This window comes from Nuphar pumila, chromosome 8 (assembly GCF_984573655.1).
Source record: "Nuphar pumila chromosome 8, dmNupPumi1.hap1.1, whole genome shotgun sequence".
Lineage (NCBI taxonomy): Eukaryota > Viridiplantae > Streptophyta > Magnoliopsida > Nymphaeales > Nymphaeaceae > Nuphar > Nuphar pumila.
This window is the reverse complement of record NC_143256.1, coordinates 118063443-118078411: the sequence shown is the minus strand read 5'-3', so window position 1 is coordinate 118078411 and position 14969 is coordinate 118063443. Positions and strand designations below refer to the sequence as shown.

At 39.4% G+C, this 14969-nt stretch overlaps 1 protein-coding gene across 1 annotated transcript; it reads right to left on the bottom strand.

Moving 5' to 3' along the window:
• Positions 1 to 609: 609 nt before the first annotated feature.
• LOC149830381 (glycine-rich domain-containing protein 2-like) lies at positions 610 to 9953 on the bottom strand. Its single transcript, XM_090015439.1, has 9 exons — positions 9713 to 9953; positions 7918 to 8117; positions 7548 to 7665; positions 7208 to 7462; positions 6475 to 6930; positions 5223 to 5758; positions 3657 to 3873; positions 2551 to 2706; positions 610 to 2388 (listed from the first exon to the last, which is right to left on the bottom strand). Exons 2-9 carry the CDS (start codon positions 8073 to 8075, stop codon positions 610 to 612), a joined length of 3675 nt encoding a protein of 1224 aa, XP_089871565.1. The 5' UTR covers positions 8076 to 8117; positions 9713 to 9953.
• Positions 9954 to 14969: the final 5016 nt, after the last annotated feature.

The window sequence follows — 14969 nt, the reverse complement described above, 5'->3', positions numbered from 1 at the left end:
GCAACTTCAGGCAACCACTTGCATTGAAACTAGGGAAAGCATTTTTTACTCATCTAGAGGTCATCTTCATGAGACCAGATGCATTAAAAATTTGCAGCTTTTCTTTTTTTCTTTTTTTTTTTCAAGCAAGCTAGGATAAGCCTCAGTTGGACTTGAGTAGAAAATATATTAGAACAGTAAAACCGGTTGCATCAAAATTTATTGTTGCAGCCACAAAGCATTGTATGATTTCATCGAACAAGATCGCAACACCATTTTATGCTAATTTCCACAAGTGAAACACCTAATAAATGAAATTGGTCCCATCATTATGTCTCAAACTTCATTTTCCTTTTTATTTTTTTGAGTGAAGTATACAACTTCATTTAACAACAATAAGTATAAACACAACCTTTTACGTTTATCATCCCATCGATAAGGAGATGATAACGTCATTATTTGAATTAAATATCTTCAAAGCATATAAAACCTTTTAGGCAAGTCTCACACACAGTTGAAACATAACCACTTACTAGCCACCATGATTGGTTTTCTTATTATCGACAACAAGTGATAAAATGAAACAGATCTGCATGAATCCCAGGTTACAGAAGCAGGTTCTTTGCTGATTTAGAAGGCAACACCACACTCCCCACCACAACCGCTTCCACCGCATCCGCCACTCTTTTCTGATATGCCACTCTCAAGCTTGCCACCACAACCACCGCCACACCTCCCACTACCACACATGCTGCCAGACTCTTCAGTACTGATACCACACTCCCCGCCACAGCCGCCTCCACCGCATCCACCACTCTTTTCTAATATGCCACTCTCAAGCTTGCCACCACAACCACCGCCACACATGCTGCCAAACTCCCTAGTATTGATACCACACTCCCCGCCACAGCCGCCTCCACCGCATCCGCTACTCTTTTCTGATATGCCACTCTCAAGCTTGCCACCACAACCACTGCCACACCTCCCACCACCACATATGCTGCTAGACTCCCCAATACCGATACCACACTCCCCGCCACAACCGCCTCCACCGCATCCGCCACTCTTTTCTGATATGTCACTCTCAAGCTTGACACCACAACCACTGCCACACCTCCCACCACCACACATACTGCCAGACTCCCCAGTACGGATACCACACTCTCCGCCACAACCGCCTCCACCGCATCCGCCACTCTTTTCTGATATGCCACTCTCAAGCTTGCCACCACAACCACTGCCACACCTCCCACCACCACACATGCTGCCAGACTCCCCAGTATTGATACCACACTCCCCGCCACAGCCGCCTCCACCGCATCCGCCACTCTTTTCTGATATGCCACTCTCAAGTTTGCCACCACAACCACTGCCACACCTCCCACCACCACACATGCTGCCAGACTCCCCAGTACTGATACCACACTCCCCGCCACAACCGCCTCCACCGCATCCGCCACTCTCAAGCTTGCCACCACAACCACCGCCACACCTCCCACCACCACACATGCTGCCAAACTTCCCAGTACTGATACCACACTCCCCGCCACAGCCGCCTCCACCGCATCCGCTACTCTTTTCTGATATGCCACTCTCAAGCTTGCCACCACAACCACTGCCACACCTCCCACCACCACACATGCTGCCAGACTCCCCAATACCGATACCACACTCCCCGCCACAACCGCCTCCACCGCATCCGCCACTCTTTTCTGATATGCCACTCTCAAGCTTGCCACCACAACCACCGCCACACCTCCCACCGCCACACATGCTGCCAGACTCCTCCCCAGTACTGATACCACACTGCCCGCCACAACCGCTTCCACCGCATCCGGCACTCCTTTTTGATATGTCACTTTCAAGCTTGCCACCACAACCACTGCCACACCTCCCACCACCGCACATGCTGCCAGACTCCCCAGTACTAATACCACACTGCCCTCCACAGCCGCCTCCACCACATCCGCCACTCTTTTGTGATATACCACTTTCAAGCTTGCCACCACAACCACCGCCACACCTCCCACTACCACACATGCTACCAGTAATGATGCCACACTCTCCACCACAGCCACCCCCACCACACCCCCCACCATTCTTCAATACCATTCCACACTGTCCGCCATAGCCTCCACCGTAGCCACCACTTACTGCATTACCACGTTCTGAACCACAGCTTCCACCGCAACCACCACATACTCCACTTTTAACAACAGTCTCACCCTCTTTTCCATAGGCACCATCGCAGTCTTGGCCTTTCTCAGTAGTGACTACCTCTTCTGATGCCAAAGATTCCAAAGTGCCGCTATTGTTAGTGAAAAAATTGTGATAGCCTTCCTTTTTCAACGTATCTGAAAGTATAAAGGCAAGAACAACTCCAGGCAAGACAAACCATTCTTGGTTGATCTGTGATGGATCACAAAAATACATCATTGCACAATAATAGGAGTGAACAACATCCAAAAGGGAAAAAGGGAAATGTAGTCAGGCCCTTAATGACAATACACAAGCATACATGGATGAGCAATCCATACTGTCCCTTGAAGAATCTAGGACAGGAGGACTTACCTTGAGAAGGCCAGATTTCAAGTTAAACAGTGCCAAGGCTTTGCCATATGGATCTTCCGAAGCAAATTCCACCACCGTTACGAAGTCTTGTTCATTTTTCTGTTTCTTATAGCACTCCAGCTCAAAATCTAGCCTTCTACCAGGGAAGAGTTTAACCTGCTAAACGTAGCACCCAGCATAGTGAGTAATCAAATTTGACCAACGATGAGAAGAACCACAATATTTTGTCAACCAGGCCAAATGACAGTTTAAAATATTGCAAGCAAGAAAAGCCACAGGCAACTTAATGATGTTTCTAAGTTTTTGTTGTTGTTTTTCAGATTGGAGCATATTGGTTTTTATCTTTTAACTTGAACAAGAAGTACTATGGTCAAGTTAAACATCGTGAGGCAAATCATAAGGTTGATCATGCCAAAGGGAAATGATACATATAATGATGCTTGCAGGAAATTCACCAACCCATTTGTTTTTCAAGAACCAGTTCAAATGCAACACCTCAAATATTGGAAAAAAAAGAGAAAAATAAATATCAAAACTAAGAGCTAACAGAGAGAGGAAACCTATTTCTTTGGCACTAAGAAAATGTTCACCACTCTGAATGAATTACATGTTCATGTTTAAGGAAAAAATTCAACTACTACTAAGTTTTGTTTATTAAAAACTCATCTCAAAGGACAAACAGTTTACTACAAACTTGTGTCAAAGGACAAAGTCAACGATAATTTGAACCAAGTCAGGTAAATAAGATTGGATCATGGAAACTATACAGGCATGAACAAATTAAAAATTGAATCTAGTGTTGCAAACATGAAGCAGGAAAACACACAAATTCTACATATTGCTGCATGTCAGAGCAGCAGTTATTCGTTTAGGGTAGTTTCATTACATGGCAAAATTAAGAATAGACTTAACCACACTTTGCCCTTTATTCTCAAAATTTGTTGAACCAAGAATTCGAGTTGTCATAGTAACAACTTTACGTAGATGCTGAGAAAAAGTGAACACATGAGCTTGGAAGAAAGGTATGAGCCAAGAAAGGAAAGTGCTCATATAGCCGGCTTATTCATGGGTTATACACTACATTAAGATACAGGAAGGAAACTTACCACCCGGCGACCATGAAACTCAATAACGTGACCATTGACACCTTTTTCCTTCTCCAGCTGAAGGCACCAATCAGAGTTGATCAATGACCATTTTGTAAGATTGTTATGTTCAATCAACTCATTAGCAAGGATCCTTTCTTCCGCTGAACATCCTGATACACCAACTATTTCTCTCTTTTGGGAATGGGCATTGTCTGTCTCTGCTTTCTTCAAGTTTCTGAGACGATTAAAGAAAAAATGTTCGTCTGATGTACCAAAAATTGGTAATTGAAAATAAGCACCATCATCACTTGAAATGGGAAAAAAAATGAACAAGCAATGACAAAAATATTTTGATATTCTTCCAGAACGAAGATATACTGCTCTTTAAAATAATTTTTGAAGAACAAAGATTTACTAATCATAATCATGGTATATCTATGCATGTCAAAAGCTCACTATTGATCTTCTGGGGACTACAAAAAGAACTAAAGCAATCTCACACTATCTCCTCAACTAAATCTGCAGAGAAGTCGAGAAACTTTCCAGTTCTTAGCTTTCAAAAACCTAGGTCTTTTTGAAAGGCTCAATACAGACCGGATCATCGGCAGGCCACGTCAGACGGAACCTTGGGGAGTCAAGAATAATTTGATTCTAGAGGGCACCATTGCACCTGGGTTCATAGCCAAGAAGAAAAATAGTTGGGGCACTAGAGTACAATTTGGAAAGATATAGTCTTTTACCGGAAAACTTGTGAGGGCTATCTGGAGGAGGCAGAGGTTGTAAATGCATTGCCAAATGCAGCATGCTATTGCAGCACCCTGGCAACGTATCTGGTAAAAATGATTCTTTTACATTATCAATTTCTTTCGTCTTTGCCCACTGTAGAAAATTAGTTGGATGTGCATAAAATCATGTCAATCCTAAATTTACCAATCAAATACGTTAACCTAAGATATCTAAGATGGCGCTTCATTTATGGAGGAAATTTATCGGATGGAAAAACCAGTAAGCTTAACCTCTCAAAAGATGTGAGAGACGTTTATATGTTTCAATAACAATTATTTTACCATTTGCAAGAAAACAGGCATTGAACCTTTCTACAGAGAATATAGACTTGTGCAATGCACTGGATATCCCCTAAAAGAATAATGTCAAATTATAAGTAATCGCTGAAGTCTACCATCCAAACTTGAGACAGAGAGAAGTAATTGGTTCCATAAGCAAGAAAGACTGATCCTATACAAAAATCAATCTTAACATCATTGACGATGTACAAATCTTAGCATTAAAATCTAGCTTTCGAGACCACCCTATCCAATAGAGATCCTATACCATGCTACTTGAAGAAAGACTAGCATTCTTCAAAATAAATTTGAATTCACGATATGATCTCTTTATACAAGTGAATGATTATCCTTTTATGAGACTTTGCTTCTATTGAATATGGACAATGCATGTGCATATTTTAACGCACATGTGTGTGCATGTGTTTTTGGTGTTTGCATGCACATATGCATGTATATCTGTGAATATTGACTGGCTCATGAGTCTTAACATAAACACAAAAGTAACTTCGTGCCTCACCTCATCTGGATGCTAATAATCTCATTTCCCTTATTATCTACAAAACGAGTCCAGGACTTGAGCCGCTGAATCCTCCCCATAAGTGGATTGAAACATGAGTTTAATGCATATTGACCGGACTGGGACATGTGAAATACATGTGGTGCAATAACTGGAACAGTGACAGAGACAGCGATGTGCAAGTAAACTGGCTCACATCCTGCAACTACAGCATCACTTGACAATTCAAACCATTTTTCTACAGAAAATGATGATGAGTTAACCAAATCCTGCAGGGATACAGAGGTCGTTCCTATGGTTTTCAGCTGCCTACTCAGAGGAAGACTAGAAGGGATGTAAGATACAAGCTCAAAAACAAGTTCCCCATTAGGTTCACACTGGAATGCAGATACTCGCTTCTCCTCAATTTCAGATTCAATACCTATTCTACTGTAAGAACTGAAAAACAAGTCAGGTTGGTGTTTACTGCAATTGACAAATAGTGAGCCCTTGGGATATGGTATAAGATTTTTTACCCTCACAATCTCCAAAGTTACCTGCATGAAAGCATAAACATGAATTAAGCATACCAATCAAACATGTGGAGGAGAAGGTGAAAGGACAAAAGGAGAAAAAAAAGAGGGGGTTGGGGAGGGGCAGGGACTAGGATATTTGACACTAATAACTCCTGAACATAATTCTGGAGATAAGAATAAATGTAAATAACAAAATGATTTAAGGTTTGCTTGAACTTGCTTGAAACTTCTTTTTTATACGCTTCTCTTTCCTTTTTTCTTTTCAGCTCTTAGCTGCCAGACCATTTGAGTATTGAAATCTAAAACAGGACTTCAACATGAAGAAAGTACCTTTGATGTTATCAATAAAATTGTGCAAGGACATCTCAAATGAGGTCATCGACATTATTTCACAAAAATGACTGAACTTTTCCAACTATTGAAAAAACCATGTTCTTCTCATCGTTTTTTTTTGTCAAAGGCCTTTTTCTTTTTCCTTTTTAATGCTATCAAGCAGGGTATGGATTAGGCCGACGAGCACACATGTGGGCCACCTGCGACCCCCGAACATAATAAATGTGGCCACCAGCAGAAAATTATTCAGTGTACATGAAAGCTGCAAGATAACAAAGGTTTGTCCACTTTCCAGCACAACCAAATACTTTCATAACTTGTGCTTAAATCTCAGATTCAAAAGCAAGAGATGGCATAAACAGATAAACGACAAATCTGAGAAGAGGCAAAAATATAAAGAATACCTGAATGGTTTTAACCTGTGGAAGATCAAGGAACTTCTCATATTTCCTACATTCAGGAACCTTTTCATTCATACTGGCAGATAAGATAGGATTGACCACCACTGGAGAGGGAGGATTGCCTCTGTACATTGCACCAGCCCGCAAATACCTCCTGCCAAATGTCTCCTCCCACTGCTTGGTGGTACCAGAGAACCCAACATCAAGCTTCTTTCCTTTGGACCGATCAGAATCCGTATCATCATGCTCCAATACCTTCCCAAGCACTTGAACCAGGTCTTTGTTGTAACAAACCGGCTGCAGTTGGTGTGAGTGCCATATCAAATCAATATCATAAGTTGGCACACAGAATCGCCGCACAGACTTTTGCTTGTTTCTCTTGATCAGATGCAGGAAGCCCTTATACCTCGCTACAGCTTCTTCAAGAAATAGAACATCATGCATACAAGGTGTAGCTACCTGTCCACAAAAATAGGCACGTAACTTACAATTCCTAATGAGATAAAAACTCTGCAATGATTAGTGCAACACACTTCCAGAAAGCTAAAAGGAAAACAATACGGGATCCAAACAGACGAGAAAGGTAGCAGAAAAGGTAAAAAAAGGATCACAGAAAAGAAATTATCTGGAAACCACCTTGGGCATTAAAAACCAATAATCATGGATAGGTGAGACAAAGATAAAAAGGACATACTCAAGGGTATTGATTCTATTGAACAAAAGAAACAGAAGTTACCTGGTATGAAAAAGAGCTCTGCCTCTTAACGGCTGCAACAAAGTCATATCTAATGGATGCAACAGTATCAGAAACCTTTCCAACAATATTTTCTTGGGAATAGCAGCATAAATCAAGCTCATACGGTTCTTCTGGATATAAACTACCCCAAAGTTGAGAAGTTTCTTGTTTGGAAGACCCTTTCACGGTAGACTGCACATCATGATTGTCAAGGGTCCTTCCATAGAACTCTTCACAGTCCAATTTGTACTGCACCTGCAAACAGACCGATGGTTAAATTGTTGCTAGTTCCATCGGCGGAAGGATTACACGCAAAAACATAAGTCATTAAAGGGCTTACCGGATTAAGCCTATGACAATGCCAAACCCATTCACAATCAAGAGGCACAACCAATGGCCCTTTCGTGACCTTGGACTCATGGTGCTTAGCAAGCAAGGGAAGCCAGTAATTCTTGTACCTGAAAATTCAGTATTATAAAAAACATAACTCAGAAAAGTCAGTCTATCAACCAGCTTTGTAGCAGAGGAAGAGAGGAAAATATAGTGAATTCCTCCTGTAACTGATCATCACAATGTCTGAACATGGCTGTCTGAAATCAATATGAAGTTTTCATGCATATCGAGGTGATTGTGCATCTAAAAAGATGCATGTGGTTTCAGAGAAATATGCAAGGAACACAACGAGATTACAATGAAATAAGAGCAATCACCTGTGGATAGCTCTGTCTAAAACAGGACCATGATACAGACATCGATTTCTATCAACTGCCTCAAGAAACAGCAATTGTTGTTTGGCAACCGCAACTAGATCTTGACTAATTACGATCCTTTGAGCTTCAAGCCACTCCAGTTCTTGTCCATTGTCCATTTTTTTTTCCTCAAACAAAGACGAAAAATGCTTTCTTTCTTTCTGCAGAGGGAGGTTATAGCAATAGTCAACATCTAATAAAAATAATTTTGCAATATGATGTATGGATGATACATGTTAAACCTCACTGCCATATATACCAGGACTCCTTGTCCTTAGGAAAGCGATAACTGTATCCCTCTAAAACAGTTATTTGGGTTCAGTTATCTTTCTCCGATTTGTAAAAAAGGAAATGATCCACAAGCAATGGTTACGTTAAGAAGAAAAAAAACACCAAACTAAAGGAAAAATCATCATCATCATGAAAGTTTTCAATCTTTTGGTTATGAATATGAAAAATGTCTAATAATAATATTTTCCATTTCAAGGGAAGAGGAGAACCAAATCTGGAGAAATCCTACATCACAAAGCCACATTAGAAGCTGAAGTTAAGACATGAAATACCAGAACAATTTAAGAAGGTAACCACAGCATATGCCAGAATTATTATGATATGAAACGTCAAAATGAAGTGAATTACAATGGATCTGCATCAAAATAAATTAAGATTGGACTCATCACAAAGAAAAAATAAACGCAATAATTATGTTATCTTTGTCTTCAAGCCTGTACTTCCAGCTCAACAACGAAAGCAGACCGCTCTAGAGATTTAAGGAAGTCACAACATGAAACATTTGGAAATTTCGTCAGATTAGCTAGCAAAAAGGTAAATATTCAGAGCCAAAAAAGGAACAATAAGAATCTCCTAATACCACCGTCTTTTCTTCACTACCCTTTTCAAAAAGACGCATATATCACCTTTTGAGTTGATATTTGATTTGTTCTCTTTAAATATTCGCTCCAGGTTTCGCATTTCTTATCCCATAGCTGTTTTTTTTTTTTTTTTTTTAAATTTTCCTCCCTGATTTGGAAGTTTTGCTCCTTATTTCTTCAGAAGTTCTCCAACGATTTACTGGAATTTCTTTCACCGCGCCTCCTTTCGCAAAACAGAAAAGAAAGGCAAGTGCAGATGTGCGTTATTCTATCATTACAGTTTTCTCAAGTTTCCGCCGGATTATCAGTCGCAAAATTTCACGATTACCGCATGCCTTTCCACACTAAAGCTGCAGTGACTCTCGGAGCAAACTTCCATCATGTTCACTCATATTGTGCATAGTTATGTAAATCTCAGCAAAAAAATTCAAGATCTCTCAAACTAAGATTCCTAAAACCAGAATTCGGAGACAAGGAGAAAAATCAATATCGTCTAGTAATCATCATCGGAAAACTCAAGAGGAACGATGAGTTTCGAAAGTTGGACAATGCTTACACCAAAGAGGTCACTCTATCGCACGCAACGATTCAATTGAAAGTCAAACTCAGAACCGAATTCTACTCAGTAATAACGACAAGAAGAACTAAAGAAACAAAAATCTCGATAACGGTTCTCTTCAAGAACGCGCTCATTTCTCTAATTTACATCCAAGAGAAAAACACGTAGTCACGGAGAATGTTCCGACGAGTTTTCAGATTTCCGGTGGCCGTCCTACTAAACAATGCTAAAGAGAAGCAAAAAAAAAAAAAAAACGCGAATCTCATCCGTAACTCGTCGGATAACGCAACTTCCCTAACTTTCAAGAAGGAGAAAACGAACTCACGGTCAGGGGAGAAGAGAGTTGTGGAGGGGGAGGAAGAAGAGGAGGTCGGCGACGGGAGAGGAGAGAGAGCGAAGAGGGACGTGGGCGGCGGTGAGAGGGGAGGCGCAGTCGGGGAGAGAGGAGGAGGAGAGGAAGGCAGAGAGGGTTGGGCCCTCTGTGCCCTTTTAAAGGCACGGGGGGTGTGTTTAAACGGGGAGAGAGAGGAGGAAGGCAGAGAGGGTGGTGTACTGTATTTTATCATTTCTAACAATCCCAACTGGTAGCGTCCACTGGACCTCATGCCTATTAGGCATACGCGAAAACAATTCTATTTAAATGTCAGTTGTCAGTATCAGCCTGAATCGGCCGATGAGTATCGTATCGGTAGAAAATTGATACGATACTAACCTCCTGAATCAGCTACTTTTTTTATAAATGTAAAAAAAAATACTTAAAAATTAATTAAAACTATTTTAATGATTTTAACACGTGTCACCATTATGATTTTTTAAATTATTTTTGTAGCCAATTCAGAACGATTCACTTGAGAATTAGTATCGGGCCGATTCACCTAAATCTTTGGCCAAACAACACCTGACCGATACCGACAACTTTGATATAGTACAAAAAGAGTTGTTAGTTGTGTTGGAATTTAAATGGCACATTGTTTAAGTAGTAGGGGGTCTGCCTAACCCCAGCTTGACTATTAAAAAAACCAAACAACGTGATGCATGCCATTTCTTTGGATATGGATCTTTTAAGTAAGGTTTGAATGTGCATTAGGATCGGGTTCAGTTTCTTCAATTGAACTACTTACCAATTCAGATCAATGTTTTAGGTTGTATTTTATATTGATCCTATTTAAAATCCACCTCGATTACATTTTTCTACAAGTAAATAGCTTGTTTTCGTATTATTTTCTCCTGATCTAGTATTTTACCACATTTATTTTCTATCCAGATTCAATCTAATTCATATTCATATCTACTGTTTACATTCTGGATTCAGATTCATATTTGGCAAGATCCAACCAGACCGATGTTAGTGAAGGTACTTCTTTTTCTCTTAAGAGATATTTGTGTGCACTCACAAACCCAGACCCTATAGGGTCCGGGTATGGTGATAAATAATAAGACCCAGGTTCGGACCAGAAGGTTTGATCAATACATGGACCCGGGTATAGTTTGTGAAATTTTATACCAAACCTAAACCCGACCCGAGTTTCGATTAAGACCCACAAATCTTTATGACAAAAAATATGATTTTAATGGGTCTGGTTCACGTAGTTCTTATTGGGTCCGGGTATGGTTTTTCTTATAGTGAACCTAATTAGACATACCTTACTCGTAAATCGGGTCCAAGTTTGGTTTCACCTGAGTCTGAATGAAACCCGACCCGCTGACACCCCTACCTGGTAGGCAAGGGGACCTTAAGGCTTTTACCAACCGGAGGCCAGCCAATATAGGCGAAGAATATGGTTTTTTCCTTGGATTATCTAAAAAAAATAATTGCAAAAAAGTAGAGTTTGTTAGACGTTCATATCCTTGCTATGAGATATCATTTTTCTTCGGGTGTATAAATGAATGTGTCTGTTTAAGCTCAATTTATTCTTGTCCATCGAGTTTGATTCATAGCTAGTTTCATAACATAGGGGTTTATGGATAAAACAGTTCCTAATAGAACCCACTTAATGGAAATATAAACGATGCATGTATCCCAACTTTTCCTTCTTTTCTGGATAAATAGGTGCATTTGAACAAGCTCTTTCATATGGTATATCACTACATGTCCATTGTGGGGTGTAACTGGGCCGGGTATACCCGACTAGAACCCATATTGGTGGACCCATGGGTTTGTGTCAGGTTCAAAATATAGTCTCCTAGTGAAAATGGGTCGGGCCTCTGGTATTATAAATGAAGATTCAAACCTGAATGTACCCGACCCAATTATGTAACCAGACCCAAATGGTTCTCCATGTTTTAAAACCGAACCCACTTGAACCCGCTCTGTACCCGAACCTGCTTCGTACCTGATCGATCTGAAACTTTCTAATTGACAAATTATTATACATTCAATTAAACATTTTATGATGTTGATACCCTTAAAATTAATATGTATTGTATTTTAGTAATCCAAACTTTAATTCATTTTTCATTATACTTCTTATTACCCTTTTCATGAAAATTGCTGGGTTGAAGTGAATTCCAAAATAGTACTCGAGAACACATTGAATTTGACACATTTTGAATATGATATATTATTGTTTTTTTGTTTCAACTTAAAATGTTTGGTTGGTGTGGATGTATTCATTTTATACAGATTTTGACATTATTTAGAATTAGCTATTAAGCTTTTATTTTGTTAGCATATAATCTTCTTAATAAACAATTGATTATGTTAATTTATATAATTTTTATTGGCAGGTAATTATGTCTATAATAACGATGGCATCAAGACTTTAGCTGAAACCCAAACCCATTAACCTATGTGGGTCTACTTTTTTGAGCCATACCCAATTTATGCTTATGGTTTTACCAGAATATTCACAGGAGATTCACCAAAAAGCTTGCTGGAGGAGGGCTAAAATTTGAGGACTTGTACCATTGGTGAACCACTGTCGATGAGAGATTTTTGCAAAGTTCCTGCCTGCAGGAATATTGGCATGAATGTTGTCAGAATGTCGCCAGAAGATTGCCAGAATGATTGGTGATAACCGGTTGGGGACAACAAGAACGCTAGGTGTTGCAAAATAAGGCATTCATATGAAAAAATGGGCTAGGAATCATGGAAGAAATGGAGAGATGTGGGGATATTTATAGTCCTCACGCTCTACGCCATAACCAAGGTAGGCAACAATTGATTTAACCAGAGATGGTAGTGGACCGGGCCGGGTGCAGAGGACAAGGTCTCCATCCCCACCACATCTCAAAATAGCGACCCTCTATCCCCATGACAGGGGGACTTTGGACCTCCACCCTCGCTCCATCTCAAATTTACCATTTTTGTCTCCTACCGCTATGGTCGTTAGAAGGAGGAGAATGAGAGGCTAAGTTGTCGAGAAAGTCAATTTTTCATGTGGAGCAGCATGAGGAGCCTTGAGAGGATGCCGAAAGGATTGACTGTGGTGATAGAAAGAAGAAAATGAAGGAGAACCGAAGAAGCTGAAAGGGTCATTTTAGGCTTTAGGATTAAAATTTTAGTATTAAGAATATGTATAGGAGTTCTATCTAATTTTATTAAATAACTAAGGGTATATATATATATATAGAGAGAGAGAGAGAGAGATCTGAAAATATTAGGGTCTCTTTTCTTGTTCTGTCCCATTAGGCCCCATAGATTGAAGTGTTTTATGATAGATCTGAACTCTTAGATGTGTTTAGCATGCTTGATTTAGTGGTAATCAACTATTGGATCATGTTTTTTTGACGAAGAAATGTATTTCTATGAGCCAAAAGAATTGATACCTTCATAGCCATTGATTTTGGATTGCCAAAAAATATGTATACATGTCATATTCTGGTGAGCCAAAAGCCAGTTCCACTAAACAAAACCTATAGATCACATTTGTGGTGTTAGATGTGAGAAAAAAATACTAAAAACTATGATTTTTCAAGTGGCCTAACCAGAAAAATGAGAAATTACTCTCTCTCTCTCTCTGACACACACATATATAAGGATCAACATTCTGTTTCTTCTCCTTATTGGTTCTGTCAAGTTGTCTTCTCATTTCTCTTTGGTCACAAAAGGTGGTGCTTCTTTTGGTCTTAGTTCGAATGCTTTCTAGTTTGAAAGTTGTTATCCAAATGGTCAAAAAAGGAAATTGTTTTCTCTTCATTGTCAGCCTTGCAACCCTCCAAGTGAGCCTCTAATAATTTCAATTGTCCTTACCTATAGCGAGAGGGTCACTGGATAGTGGACCATTTTTGTACAATATGTTAGAGTTGGAGTGGACACAACGATTTTTATATTTAGCGACAGTCAAAACTGTCACTAAAAGCCATCATGACCATCACTAAAACCTCTAGTGATAGTAACCGATTATCACAATTGTGTAGCTTTAGTGATGATAATTTTCGTTGCTATTAGCTTTCACCTTAATGAAAACCTTAACTGTCAAAAGATCTCTTTATTCAATAGTGATGGCGTAAACTGTCGCTAAAGTTGTTTCATTAAGAAAATTATAAAGAAGATCATTAGTGACATCTTAAGCCATCACTAATAGACATGCTAATAAATATATAAAATATAAGGGGTAGGTGCCTTAAGATTTTTTGTATGTACCGTGTGCCTACCGAGCTTTGGAAAGATTGTTTCTATTTTTTTTTTAAATCTGACCATACAGATGTGATCTACATGCTTGATTTTGTGGGAATCAACTTTTGGATGGTCTGATTCCAACACCAAGTTAGGTTTTCATAAGATTAAAAAATCAATGGTCTACAATTTAAAAAAAAAATCAATGCTTAAAAAATCATTTTTTCTCAAAAAAAATTTGATCCAAGTGTGATTTCCTACTAAATTGATCATCTATTGGGTTAGATTTTTAAAAAACAACTATTCAAGCTCGTTAGATACAAAGGGCATCAGAAACATACCTTTTTCCTATAAAATATTAGCTTATATGTATAATATGAGACAGATAGAGTGAGAAAGAGAGAAGCATCTCTCAGCATGAAGCTTCCTTAAGAATAATGGTACACAGAATCAGTACAAGCATGCCCCCTGAAACATTGGCAATTCTGTTTTGAGCAGCTCTGCATCCTTGAATGGATCAAGCTTTGCAATGTAATCAAGCTCATGATATGAGAAGGGAAATTGATGCTTCAAGCTAGTGCAACCATTCAAAGTCTGGATCCTCCAAGTCTTCATAGAGACACATCCCATGGTCAATTGGGAACAGTTCCACCTGATCAAACCTTCCAACCCTATCAAGCTTCCTAACCATTAGATTGCCTGAATACCTTTGTTTAAAATTCGAATATCCAATATTCCAATCCTATGCACAGCAAAAACTAGGAAACTGGACGTCCCATGGTCAATTATGGGACATAAACTGCTCCAAAGAAGCAACCTTGCTAACTTTATTCATGTTTCAGGTTTTGTTACCGTTAACACCTTTGTTGATGCCAAAATCTGAATGAGTGATCTTTACAAGAACAGTAGGCGGTACATTTGCAAAGTTATCATAATCAAGAAGATATGTGGCAACTTTTTTTATCCCACTCGTATAGACCTCTTCAAACCTGGCTGACCAAGAGTTTTACCCACAATAAATCAA